Here is a 13,773-nt window from a genome sequence, read left to right as displayed (position 1 = left end):
GCACTCAATGTTCATATCAGTTAAACAAACAGTGTGTGTATGTGTGTGTGATTGTGTATTCACATAAGCACAAATACTTGTATATACATGCTCGAATTGCGGTAAGATAAATGTTGTTGTAGATTTTTATTGTTTTCCAGTTTTTGTTTTTGTTTTTTTTTCCATTTTTCATTTTTTTTTTTTTTTTTTTCCATGCTTTTGCTGATAGCGATGTGATCAAATTTAAATAATGAAGTGGAAAAATATAAAATTTCAAATAGTTATTTATGCTTTTTGTGTTCAATCGTGCTTCAACCGTGACGTTACGAGGTCATTTATTATAAAATATATTTTTACAGTATATTTTAAAATTTAAATACGATTTTAATAATTCGACTAAAATGACAAAAAAAAAAAAAAAAAGAATTTTGTTGGCCCAAAACAACAGCAATATTCGATATATGTGGTTTCCATTATTTATGCCATGTAACAGAATCATCCTTCTTCATTTTTCCCAACACTTCATTAATGGTAAAGCACAAGCAATGAATGAATCTCTTATGGTCACACTTAAACTGCGAATGATTGCTAAATATTGAAAGAGAAAATGCTGTAAGAAATGATGTTTTTTCTTTTTCTTTTTTTCTTAATCTATGGAATACAATTTCTCTTGCAGTTGCAAGCGAAAGAGAAACAAGAAATTGATTTCTTTCATTCCTTTGGCGCTTCTAGAATGCTAAGGTAAATCTATTCGAATTTTCATGTTCTAGTCCAATCTATCATATTCTTTTTGTGATAATTTGTTACATTAATTTCTCCCATTGTATAGGAGAATTCGTAACATATGACAACGACAACGACAACGACAACAATAACAACAACAATAACAACAACAACAAAATGTCAATCAAATTTATTGCTTATAAAATTTTTTTTAAGAATTTTAAAATTGTTTCTTATCTTGATGCCATTAATTTGTATGGCTTAATGACCCAATTCCTCTTACGTTGTGCACCCACTGTGATACCTTATTTGTGTGTGTACGTGTCTTTGTCACGCGAATGCAATAATATGCACACATGTGTACATTGCATGGAACACCTAAATTTCTTCAAACGTTAACTACAGCTTTTTTCCTATGTTTTAACTTGAACTCAATTTATCAGCGTAGCTAAAACAGCATTGAACAGTAAAGTACAACAAAAACAATAACAACTGTGTTCGACAATTTAAGAAAATAAACTAAAATAAAAAAAACAAAGAAAACTAAATGTACGAGAAATATGCGTTAAAGTACTTTCAATGCTGCTGCTGCTTCTGCTGCTGCTGCTGCTGCGATAGCATAAGAAAACAAAATTTCACGTATAGGAGCAGGAGCGACATTCACACAAGGCGACGGAGAGAACGGAAAAACGATGTTCCTTGGAACGCATATTTACGCGTTCGTTTCTTGAGAATTGAAACTATAAACAAAGAGCAAGTGAAAAAGCTATGCACGCCTCAGGACGATTCTTGGATACCCGTTATTTAATTTAAAAAAAAAAAGCGAAAAAAAGGAAAAATCTTTTTCACATGAACCTGCATATGTGCAGCAGGCCTGTGGGAATAGTAAAAACGCAAAATAAAGAAATTTTGGAAATTTTTATCTTTAAAATGTAACTGCATATCAAGCTTGTTTAGAAATGCTCCTCTTCTAGACTGTCAATATGAAATTTCCAGAATTTGTCTTTTTTTTTTTTTTTTAAGTCTCGTTGCGCATAAGCACTTTTGCTTGTATTTGAAACTCTTTTTCTAATTCAAGTAAAAACAAAGAAAATATCGACTATCTGAGGAATGAATATTTTGATCTGACTTGTAGCTTTTTATATCAACATTCGAGTTTTTCGGGAGATAGATGAAAGCGTATATGCAGACAGACATAAGCAATTGCTTACTGACACAGGTTACGTGATGTCATATTTTCATTGCTTACATATACATATATATATATATATATATATATGTGCGTGTTACAAAGTTTCTAAAGAACTTGCATCATTCTCTGATTTGATGCCATATAAGCAAGGAACATACGTATTAGTAGTGCTCTCAGATACAAACAGTAATCATAGAAAAAAAAAAAAAAACCCTATAATTTATAGACGAGAAAAAGCAAAAAAAAAAAGGAAAGAAAAGAAAAATAAATAAATAAGAAATCAGAAAAATGCTGCAAGCGCACGTTTGGAGTCTTTACGTACCGACAATGCGTTTTCTGTTTGTTTTTTATAGTCATCATAAAAGCGAAAAGAAGTAAACTACATTTTTTATAAAGTTTGCAATAAACTATGGAAAACAAAGTGCTTCAAATTGCTGAAGAGAGATTCCACTAGAAGTTCCTGCATCTTAACTACAAAAATTGAATTTTAAATCTTTTCCCGTTTTTCACCTTTTAATAAGCTTCTCGGGGAACTATGCAGCGAATATGAGGAAATTCTTATTAAAGAACACAAACTTTCTGCTCTCGCAAAGCCTGATGATCTCTTAAGGTCGAAAATGTGGTGGAAGGGCTATGCAAAATTTCGATCACAAACTTTAGAGCGTTATTATTAGGTTATAAAAATGCAGGATTAGAAAATTGCTTATGTGTTTGTCTTAAGTCCTTTAGTTTACATATGAATTTATTTTGGTTTATAGAAGAGAAAGACCATAAGTGCTCTGCTATTCAAACTGAGTCAGTCGGGAACTTTATATCAGATTTTTCTTCCTAGAGAAGTTAAAGGACTTTATATTGATTCATTTCGTCTATCAGACGATAGTTAATTTCCCCAACATATTTGCTGACGAAATGTCTAATCTAAAAAATTGTTTCACATTCTTGGACTAAAAAATTGAATTATTTTTATAAATATTAGGAAAGTTAGGAAGTCAGCTCAGGAGGAAAAGGAAATGTTGAGTAATAATAAAATTCCAAGTCCCCAACAAATGAACATAACCCCATCCGTAAATGTGAACTGACATAAGGCATCCTTAAGATGCCTATATTCAAACCGCTATTTACTCGCTCTGACTGGCATCCAAAAGTCGTCGTAAGTTGAAAGAAGCTTTTTATTCGTTCTCCTCTTTTTTCTTTTCTTTTTCTTTTATTTTTAACAATTTTTTTTTTTTTTTTTTTTGTTGCCTTCTTTCAAACTCAAAGATATGCGCGTAGATTTAAAATAAATAACAATAACAAACAAAACTAACAGCTATTTGAAATAGAGAAACGTATGTGACGGCGAACGCGCAGTAGAAGTTTTTATGTAATGGACCCTGCTGTTAAAGCGACATATCTACATGCATATGTACCATATGTGTGCCTGCATCACTGCCACCAAAATGTGATAAACATTTTAAAATTGATTGCCGGTTACTTTAAATAAATGTTTCATAAGATAGATCGAAATAAAAAATAAAAATAAATAAATAAAAAACAAATAGGAAACATACATACACATACTATAACACATATTAACATTTGTGCACATACAGTACACATGAATTCATTCATGCTGAGGATAATTCTTCGAATGTGATTGTTTAGGTTTCAGTTTTCTCGTTAAACTAATAAAATAAAATAAAAATTTGTAAACAAAAAATCGAGCTGTGTTAACGTTTGACAAAACGAAGCAAATGAATGCATATCTTGAGCCATTAAAGTCTAGAGACAAGTTTCAATTTAATGTTTTTTTAAAAAACAATAATTTCGGTACCATCAGCGGCACGACTGTACACAGACGCTGTCAAAAGTGTTTTGCTCGTCAACGGAGTTTCGCAATGCACATCGTATTCGAAAATTTTATAATTAAAATAAAAATATTTCTCACAATTATCTTCGGTTTCCTTTTTTAGCCTTACAATGGAAAGTAGTATAGTTTCCTGATAACTGCAGCATAAGCAGCATAAGATTAAGCTTGAGAAACTCTATGTTAAATACATAAGATCTCTTCATGTTCATGTGAACTTTTCATATTTGTTCTTCAAGCCGCTTTTGTTTTTCATTTTATTTAACAAAGCCAATCAATTAATAAGAGGTTATACGGCAATGTTTGTTGTTTGCCCAAATTTAAGAGATCACATTCGTGATATCAAATCCCCGAAAGCTTTCTATATCCATGTCTAACCAAGTGTGATATCAAGTGTGCATTTCCTTTAAGGAAGCCGCTCATCCAACTTCTTTCTCAATAGTTCAGCTCTTTCGTCTTGCATACATTACATGTAACGATCATAAAATCCTATGCAAAAAATAGCTGCTGATCTGGTATCTATGACTTCGCGTTGTTTAGAAAGAAAGTAACTAAATAGTTCACATTTCGTTGAAGATTTTGACTTGATAGATGAGGCAAGTAAATAATTTTTTGCGAAGCTCTTAAGTCTTAATCGCCAACAATTTTGATTTAAAATCAAAGCAAATCAAGTCAAATCTCAAATGCTAAACATGCGGCTTCGCTGGACGAAACCGTTTACGCAGGCAGGTTGATGATTCCATATGGAAAATACACCTTAGAGTTATCCCGAGAATGAAACTCTCCCTCGCATTTAAATGGGAAACTCCACTGCCAATATACGAATTTTTTTTGTCAGACCATCATGATTCGCTTGAAAGTAAGATGATTTTAAAATGAATTGATCCGACTTGTCAACTTTGCTTTGAACGATCGACTGTTGTGTGAAGTAAATCATGATTGTCGTGCCATTAGTAAAACCTAATCGTGTTGCGACTCTAGATATCTTTGCCTAATGAGGATATTATATTGTGTATGCGTAAGAAAAAAAAATAAATCTTTGCTACTACATATAGTTATATTGAAAAGTGTATGCAGACTTTTATTTCTCACTGTTGCTCATGCAGCGTTATCCGATATGCTTATGTATACACATATATATCTCCTACAAGCAATTTATAGTAATATGTGTGTTAATGCATACAACAAATCAATCTTCAGCTCCTTCAACAACAGCAGCCTTTGATAAATTTCTTTCTAGTTTTACAAACATTTATCAACGTTTGAACAGCGTGTAGTAGTAGTAACATATTGGTGAAGTAATTTTTATAATCAAATACTTTTCAATAGTTAGTTAGTTAAGTGTGTTCGTTTGCCCTAATAATTCTTAAAAAAAGAAAGTGTTGAACAACTAACTCCTTTTTCTATAACTTCTCATTATTTATAATAGTTTTCTATTTATTATAATAATAATGAAATTTTTCCGAAAAATTTATATAAAATGAACCACATTTTGAAAATTATGCTATCTATTATTTATATTGTACAATAGACAGCAAGACAAATACTTTAGCATTCTTTGGCATCAACTCTATTGGCTGCAATGACTCAAAGAGTGAGAGAGAGTGAGAGAGAGAAAGGGAACAGGGCAGCAACAAAACATTAATTTTCAAATGTTATTATCTCGACAAACTACATTTTTATTCATATAATAAATTCATTTATCGAAGTAAGTTAGTTTGCTTGAGGTGAACCACAAAAATAATAACCATCACATTTATTTGGTTGAAAAACGACAGATAACTACAACAACAACGATAGCAAATAACCGCAAAAAACTCTTTTAAACTTGTTATACTATTAAGTTTTATTTACAAAACCAATAAGAGAGATGGAAAATATTTATCGTGAAACGAATTTCGGATACTGTTCTCGCTTAAGTGATCTAAAATGTATTGAAATATGCAAAGAAGTCAGGGCTAAGGCGAAGGCCAAGGTATATAGAGACCCATTAAATGAAGTTCAGACAGAGGATTGTCAAGTTTTCGAAAACTGAGGATGAAAACGTTGACCTACCTAATCGAAGCCAAAATTTGAAATAATATCGTGTACACACACGCACACACACACACACACACACACACACAATCAACATATTACAATAGTTGTAGAGGTGAAATTCATTTCGAATATTTATCAAGGCTTTATTAGTCAAACTGAAGTCTTTAAGTTGATTTGTACATATTTACACGTAAGCTATTTAAGAATCGCTTGTAAACCAGAAAAACTTTCAGATTTTTAAAATGGAAATTTTAGAAAGTATTTGCATGATATCAGGGAATTGTTGTATCGAAAATTTCATGATAACAAAAGCCCAACAAGCAGATATGCTGCGCTTTTTTTTCTACGGTTTTTTGAAATTTCTAAACCATTTCTTCGAAGTTAACAAACGATTTAGTAAATTTAATATACCTTCATTTACTTATGTACATTGTTCATATCTATAGAGATTCGGTTTTTTATAAAGTGTTAAAAATATTTAATAGCTTTGAACAAGGTCGTCAAAAGTTATTGCGATCAAAGTGTTTACTGTGCAGTTATTATATATATATATATATATATATATATATATTTTCGTACCTATATATATGTATATGTATATATATATATATATGTATTCATTCAAATATTTGCATATGTATAAGTAATTATATGCACAGGTACTTACATGTTTATAGGCACTTGAGAGACTTTGGCTTAATGAAGAGTGCAATTAATAACCAAATAAATTTTTTTTATGTTATTCGTAAATATTTTATTTAAAAAATATAAAAAAAATTAATTATTATTTAATAATCATCTTTATATGTATAATTATAAAAAAATTAAAATACGTGTAATTATTAATCACTCAGCCGTAAATATCTCTACACTCTACTCCGATTGCATGAAGACAATGGAAAAACTTAACTTTACTCCACTGTTCATTGTTTTCAAGATCTAATCAACTTAACATTCTTCGCTAGTTCTGTTCACAAGCTTATAAGTTGTACTTTATCTTTTCATATCTTTTCAAGGATTAATCAACAAAAAAGAAAGTGTACCATTAGTGTACCATAAGGACTGTTAATCATATAATAAATTGGTCGTTTATGGTTAAAATAGATATTATGCTTCCTTTTTGCTTTGTGAAGCCATTTTCAATATTACTATTTGAATAGCAAGAAAAATGTACCTAACATAATGGCCTGATTGTCAGGCCATTGTAACGCAAAACAATATAACAGAACTTGTTGTCTGCAATAAAAAAAAGAATTGCTGTACTCATCTTAAATCCAATTACACGCAAGAGTAGCCGAACAGGTAGAAATTGCAAACCACTGTCAAAAGGATTCAAATCTCAATGCTGTAGAGTTTACTTTAGTCATAGCTACAGTGAGCGCTTAATCGGTCAAGGCATAGCACTCACGGATTAGGCCCATACCCATAAGGCTACTACCATTTCTTCCCGCTTTCCCTTTCTTCACTTCTTTCTGACCAACGCTGTGTGACACGAATAGGGAAACATGGCCTGAGTGATTGTTTATACTAAAAAAAAAAAAAAAAAAAAAAAAAAAAAAAAAATAACGAACATAGCTCGAATTTTCCCAGCGTGACACTCTAAATTGCTTAAGTTAACATAACTTTACAATAAAATCGCGGTTTTGATGATTCATAAGGAAAATAGCGCTTTTAAAGCTTTCCGATACGTTTCCAAGGGATAAGTAACTAATGTGTTTTTATTGATTAGATAACTGTCTGCACTGATTGACCGACCAGAAATACATTACAATGAAAGTATACAAACAACTTATAAGAATCTTTTTCTACCCTATTTTCTCCGCACGTCATGTACATCTTTTCATGAGTTTACGATGGTTTTTTTTTCTTTTCAGCCCATTGAAGTTGAAGATAAAATTACATGCGAAGGTCGTTATTAAGCAGTGTTAATTAAGTCGTAACAGATTTATAAGAAAAATGATCTACGCTGGTCCTCAAACATCCTACACTATTTCGATTGTATGCACCTTCTGTTATTTTCGTAATCGCACAAAGACCAGCAATTACGCCTTCTTTCAATGTACCTAAGGCCGCGAAATATTAGAGAAGCGTTTGCCTTCAAAAGTATCATTCTGCATCCTTCTGAAGGCGGGCTATGCTAGCGTAAAAAGCCAAGCCTGCAAAAAAATACTTTTTTTCTTGATAGGTCTACTAGGGTTATCAGGATCACTACTTCGTTGCACGTTGTCGTATTATGCATGGAAATAAAAAGAAAACAAGCTACTAATAAAATTTCTTCCAATTGTTTGGTTGACGCAGGGAAGGCTTAACAAAAATGTTATCTGCAAAATATGGTTTGTCTTACTTGAGTTACTTATCGTGAATAAGGAATTCTTCCTTTTTGTTGTTATAACCACGATTAAGGGAACGCATTAAACACATTGTTGGGGTTATTCGATAAAAGCCAAGTATCTAAGCTCTTAACTCGATTTTTCAAAGTCGATTAATTCTCGCTCTTACAAGGATTGGGGCTGTGAACGCTGCAGTCGTAATCTGCCTCGATAAGCTATATGCGTTGAAACTCATGAACCTTCAAAAGAAGAAGAAACTGATGTAACCTCGTCGCCTGTTTTACTTAGTTGTTACTAACGATTGTTATCGTCCGTTATGTCCGTTTCTGTTGTTACTAATCGTAATCCCGTCTTAATGCGAATTATACTATTTTCCATAAAATGATTATATGAATAGATATATGAATACATATGTGAATGTAACGATAAAATAAATAACTTTAGGTTTCTTTGCATTACCCGAATAAATAAATAAATAAATAAATAACAAAGTTATATTCATTGTCGAAATTTGTTGAAATACAATTTAGCGCAAAAATATCAGTTGGCACATTAAACATATTTTCGTTCGCTCTGAAGACGAAAAATGACTTTCTAACTTTTATATCTTTTAATTTAACATCAAATGTTGCACAAATACTTTTACATATGCAAACATTTTACAAAAGTTGAAAAAAAAAAGAAATCCTCTTAAAAGCTTTTTTTTCTTTCTAGTCCTTAAAGAGAACTTTTTTATTGCATAAAAATCAACAATGAATTTTAAGTAATTACAGTAAAGAAATTTTAAAATATTTTTATATTTATTTCACTCTTCTTTTTTGTTTTTGTTCTTTTGCAGAGAAACACTTAGGGAAAAAACAATTATTGTTATAGAATAAATTTACTTCGAAACGGAACACATTAACAACTATTACTATATAAAGAAAAAAATCAACATTTACTTCAACTTTAAATATATATAAATAAAGAAAAATTCACGGCAACAAAAAACAAATTAAAATAAAGATATTGATGGATTGACATGGTGTTGTTGTTTAACATTTGAAATAAAACAACAAAACAGAAAAGAGACACTCTCGCACGCGCATGAGAAAAACAAATAGAAACCGCAGTGAAAAATAAAAGAAAAAAAAACGTACAATTTTTGATTGTAAATAACTAAATAAATAAATGTAAAATAAAAGTAAACAATAATGCGTTGCAGGAAAAATAAACGTAAACAAACGCATAACAAGCGATAATGTCTCCTACTGATCGCTAGTTGGATATAGAGAACAACAATTGTTTTTGCTGTTGGTGCTAATAGAAACACAGAACAGCACGGACAAGAGACCGACAACATTCGAGCGCATAAACAATAAGCATAAAGACACATCAACAATCGAACTCAAAAAGGAATAATAAGCAGTGTACATTTATATATATATTTATATACATATATATATATATATATATATATATATATATGTATATAAATATATAATATTTCGTTCATATTAACGGAATTGACTGACATATGCAGTGTTGAACATAGTGTTTAAATGACTTTCGCTCATTTCCTTAAAGGTTTTACTTGCGTACGCATCGTGCATATTACTCTCACGTAAAGAAAACGATTAAAAAACTTTGACAAATTAAAAGAAAAGAAAAAAAAAGTACAAAACAGCTGAACAATATACATAAAAATATATGTGTAAGTGCGTTTAACTTTTAACCGCACCATCAGATGTAAAAATCTCATATTGAGTAAAGGATATTGATACTGATCTATTATTTTATTGTATATTTTTCTCACAATTAAACGATGTCATGTTGTCATCATTGTCGTTGTCATCATCATTTTTGTCGTCCTTTTTGCATAATGACAACAATACGAACAGAGTTAAGAGACTATCTTCACTTCAAGCAAGAGCAAGACCAGGAACAACAACAGCAACAACAACAACAAAAAAAGAAATTCGAAAACAGTACCAATAATCGATACTTTATACCGTATAACGACGACGATTTGAATAACAAGGCCAGCAACAATAAAAACTGAATGCATTGTCTTCTTGTATAATAAACGCCATCATTGACGATTCCTTGTTGTATGTCTTTTACGCTATCAATGCACTCTTAAACCAAATGGAAAATGATGACGATGATGTTTTACGTAAACAAAAGCTTTAAAAGCAACATTGACAACAATAACAACAAAAAGAAGAAGAAGAACTTTAACAACAGTGATAGTAATAAGAAAAGCAACAGTATTTGTTGCGGCTTTAACAGTCAAAGCTCAGCAAACTATACTTTTAATCATCGAATTGAAAAAACTGAACTAGTAAACAAGTTGCAAAAATTCAATGGGCACAATGTTAGCAATGACAACAATTGCAACAACAATGTTGTTAGTAACAAACGTTACAAATGCAACCACAACAGCGGTGGCAGTTGCAACAGCAGGGGAGATTTAACTACAAACCATATTCATCTTTATCAGCGACACGAACAAGAACGAGACCATGGAAACAAAGAGAAGCATCATCATCATCTGCATCTACACCAACACCGCCGCCAACATTACCACCATCAACGCCTTCATCAACATTGTATCACTAACAACAACCACAATAGTTCAATAAGCAACAGAACAACCACAACAACAATAGCGACCACTTTAACAAACCCTAACAGCAGGAGCTATTGTAACAGTATCACATTCAACAGCAAGAATAACAACAACAACAACAACAGCAGCAAAATCTACAAGCACTGTAGTAATAGTAGTAGTAATAGTAGTAGTTGTAATAGTCAAAATTGTCTTAGAGCAAGAAAGGAAAACACCAGACGTCCATTTCATCGGCATCGAATATCATCACAACAACAACAGCAGCAGCAGCAGCAGCAACATTTAAGGCACCATAATCGCGTTACAGTTTGCCATTTTGCCCAAAACATTATTAGTTTATTTGGTCTTCAGTTATGTTGTCTCCTGCTGTTGCGGCTTGCAACTACGGCCACTGGTCTTGCCGCTGCCATGGACACATCAAACACTAATCTCACTGATTTGGGAAGTCCTGGTGTGTATTAAATATGATTTTTCAATTTATTATTCTCATTGCTTTTTTCTATCCCTGCGAATACTCTCTTTTTGATATTGATAATTAATCTAAATATAGAAAACACAATTAATCTTCGCGTGCATACCTTCGTCTTCTTCTTCTTCCTTCCCTCCTAAATATCTTTCCTTTACATTTTCATTTCCATTCGGCCTAAAGTATAAGAAATAAGATGACTTTACGTTCAATTTTTTGCATATGCCATCAAGCTTATCGATTCAGAATTCAAAGGATGTAGTTTAACATAACTTGAAAATAATTTCAAAATCATTTTATAGTCTTCGGACGGATTAATACCATAAGTGCACGTTGTATGAAATTGATTGTTTTAACAAAGCATTCCATAGGAAAGCAACAAGTCGGAAATGTTGGCATTACCTGCCCTCAGGTGGATCATAAGCTAACGAAAATTGCTATTCACGGCCGTACCGTGGACTTGTCAAATCAATCGGCAGGTTTTAGATATTTATAACTTTTACTTAAAATGCAGAAATAATTTTCAAAACCAGAGAGTGGCTCGCCATCATAATCAAAGAAATTGTAATTGCTTATAACTCTGGGTTGACTGTAGCATCATCATATGTTGGTAGAGCTTTACTAGATTAGTTCTTCCTCAGTAATCTCGATCGGTCTACTTCACTTGGTATCCGTCCTCAACTATCGATCACTGTAGATATAAAGGTAGAAAAGTTTAAAAGTTACTTTCCAATGCCGAGCTTACCTCTAAAACTTACCGTCAAGCGATAAAGCTGGCGAAAGTCATACTCCGGGCGATTGTAATCGGACACGTTTAAGAAGTCTTACTATAAGCACATAAAATTTGCGAACAAACTTTTAAATATAACCTACAACTTACGTTAAGTCGGATATTAGGCACAATTCTATTCATATCAAGGCAAAAAAGTGATACTTGTCAGGCGACCAGTCCCTCATTATAATTAACTAAAAAAAAAAAAAAATCAAATTTTCATTTACTTAAGGGAATTTTTTTTTTTTAAACGGCTCCGTTTGTTATACCTAGCATTTAAACCTAGCATTTAAATATCGAATTGATTCTACGCTTCGCAGATATATTTAGGTATATTTTCTTTTTTGAAATATAAAATTCAAAATCAAGTTAATTGTGCTTTTGCCGATTATTGTCGGAAAATTTGAAATAAATCTAATCCTAGCAGTAAATTTACTACTTAATCCTTTCAAAAACTGTCATTGCTTAACGAATTTAATTAAATGGTTGTTTTAGGTGTTAATCTGAAACGTTTCGTAAATACTTGGTAAAAATTTCTGCCATAAAAATCATCAAATCGGCTTAATCAACATACTTTCTAATAAAAAGGAATTTTTTAAGTTTCATATATATGTATATATGTCCTTAAGATGCGACTGATTAGAAGTTTCTTCGTTCTCCATCCATCCATTGTTTGTTATGAGAATTTCTACGGTTGCAAAACTTGAGATGCAAAGTTGAATGTTGACATCGATGTTTTTAGCTCAGGACCGTAGTTTACAAACACTCGGTAATGGCTGACTTAATGTATTTCTTTATATAAAAAAGAACTTTTTCGAATAATCTACAATCTATACTGAACTAGATGTTTATGTTATATTTATCGCATGAGAGTTCGTTGCTAAGATGTGATATTCAAGATTCACTTCAAAACCAATTATAATATGCTATAAAATATGGGTGGGAACAAGAGCGTTTTAACCCCTTATTGACATAGTTCTGTATATAGTAAACCTTTAACTATCTACATAAACACGTAGGTGACCTGTTGAACTTTGTCGCACATATATTTTTTTTAAAAATCATATAGAGAAGTAAATAGGAGAGTTTTTAGTTTTCCCACCTTTTCAAAATCACTTTTTCAATCAATGTACACTGGTCTGTCCGTCTTGTTCTCTTGTGGTTAGCCTACAGTCCGTAATTTTTGACATATTTTGATGAAGTTTTAATCCAAGGACGAAGCTTGAAAGGGCTTCGGATCGGACCATCTTTTCGTCTAATTTTCGTACTTTCAAAAGTAGTTATATGAATAATGGTAAGGTGTTGATTATTTAATTGTGAACCGCAACACTCTACACCATTCTTATTTCTTTTAATCCGTTTGAAACGATCAGGTAACGAATAAAAATAAAAATTATTGCATTTTTGCGATATTAATAATATATTTATAGAGTTAAATATTATATGTAAATTTGGTTACAATCCGTTCAATAAGATTTAACTTAGACAACAAACAGCACCATCACCTGGTAACATTTCACAGCTTCCTTCCGTGGAAACAAATATTAGGCATAAGTTTCACTTCGATCGAATGAATGGTTTTGTTGCTTCACAATGTGTACCACACATTGATTTATATATGTATAAATAGATTGCGCTTCGGTATAATTTGTAAAAGCAAATAAGTTTTTACACCGAAAGCGAATGTAGTTATGAGTAGATTTGATGCTCGAGCACAAGCATATTTGAATTAAGTTTTAACAAAAGTTTACAAATTTCTAGGTACATTGATGTTACTCTGCCTGTTTGCAAGCTTATCCAACGTTGATCAAAAT

General features: G+C 31.6%; 1 protein-coding gene across 7 annotated transcripts in view; it reads left to right on the top strand.

Annotated features, from left to right (window-relative positions):
* LOC119632822 (nuclear transcription factor Y subunit alpha-like) overlaps window positions 1–13,360 on the top strand; it is a 183,334-nt gene extending 169,974 nt beyond the window's left edge. For 4 of the 7 annotated variants that reach the window (XR_005246830.1, XR_005246829.1, XR_005246827.1 and 1 more), the window contains exon 4: window positions 8,949–9,083. Coding sequence is in view for 3 of the 7 variants with exons in the window: in XM_038025937.1 (XP_037881865.1) it covers window positions 10,245–11,183 (939 nt within the window). In the remaining 4 variants the exon portion in view is untranslated. Of the gene's footprint in view, window positions 1–8,948; window positions 9,084–9,264; window positions 9,520–9,676 lie in introns of those variants that run through there. The other 3 variants (XM_038025938.1, XM_038025936.1, XM_038025937.1) reach the window with 3 other exon arrangements.
* The last annotated feature ends 413 nt before the right edge of the window (window positions 13,361–13,773 follow it).

Source organism: Glossina fuscipes, unplaced genomic scaffold (assembly GCF_014805625.2).
Source record: "Glossina fuscipes isolate IAEA_lab_2018 unplaced genomic scaffold, Yale_Gfus_2 2, whole genome shotgun sequence".
In the NCBI taxonomy this organism is placed as follows: Eukaryota; Metazoa; Arthropoda; class Insecta; order Diptera; family Glossinidae; genus Glossina; species Glossina fuscipes.
Note: the sequence above shows the minus strand (reverse complement) of the source record. Positions and strands in the feature narration are given on the sequence as shown.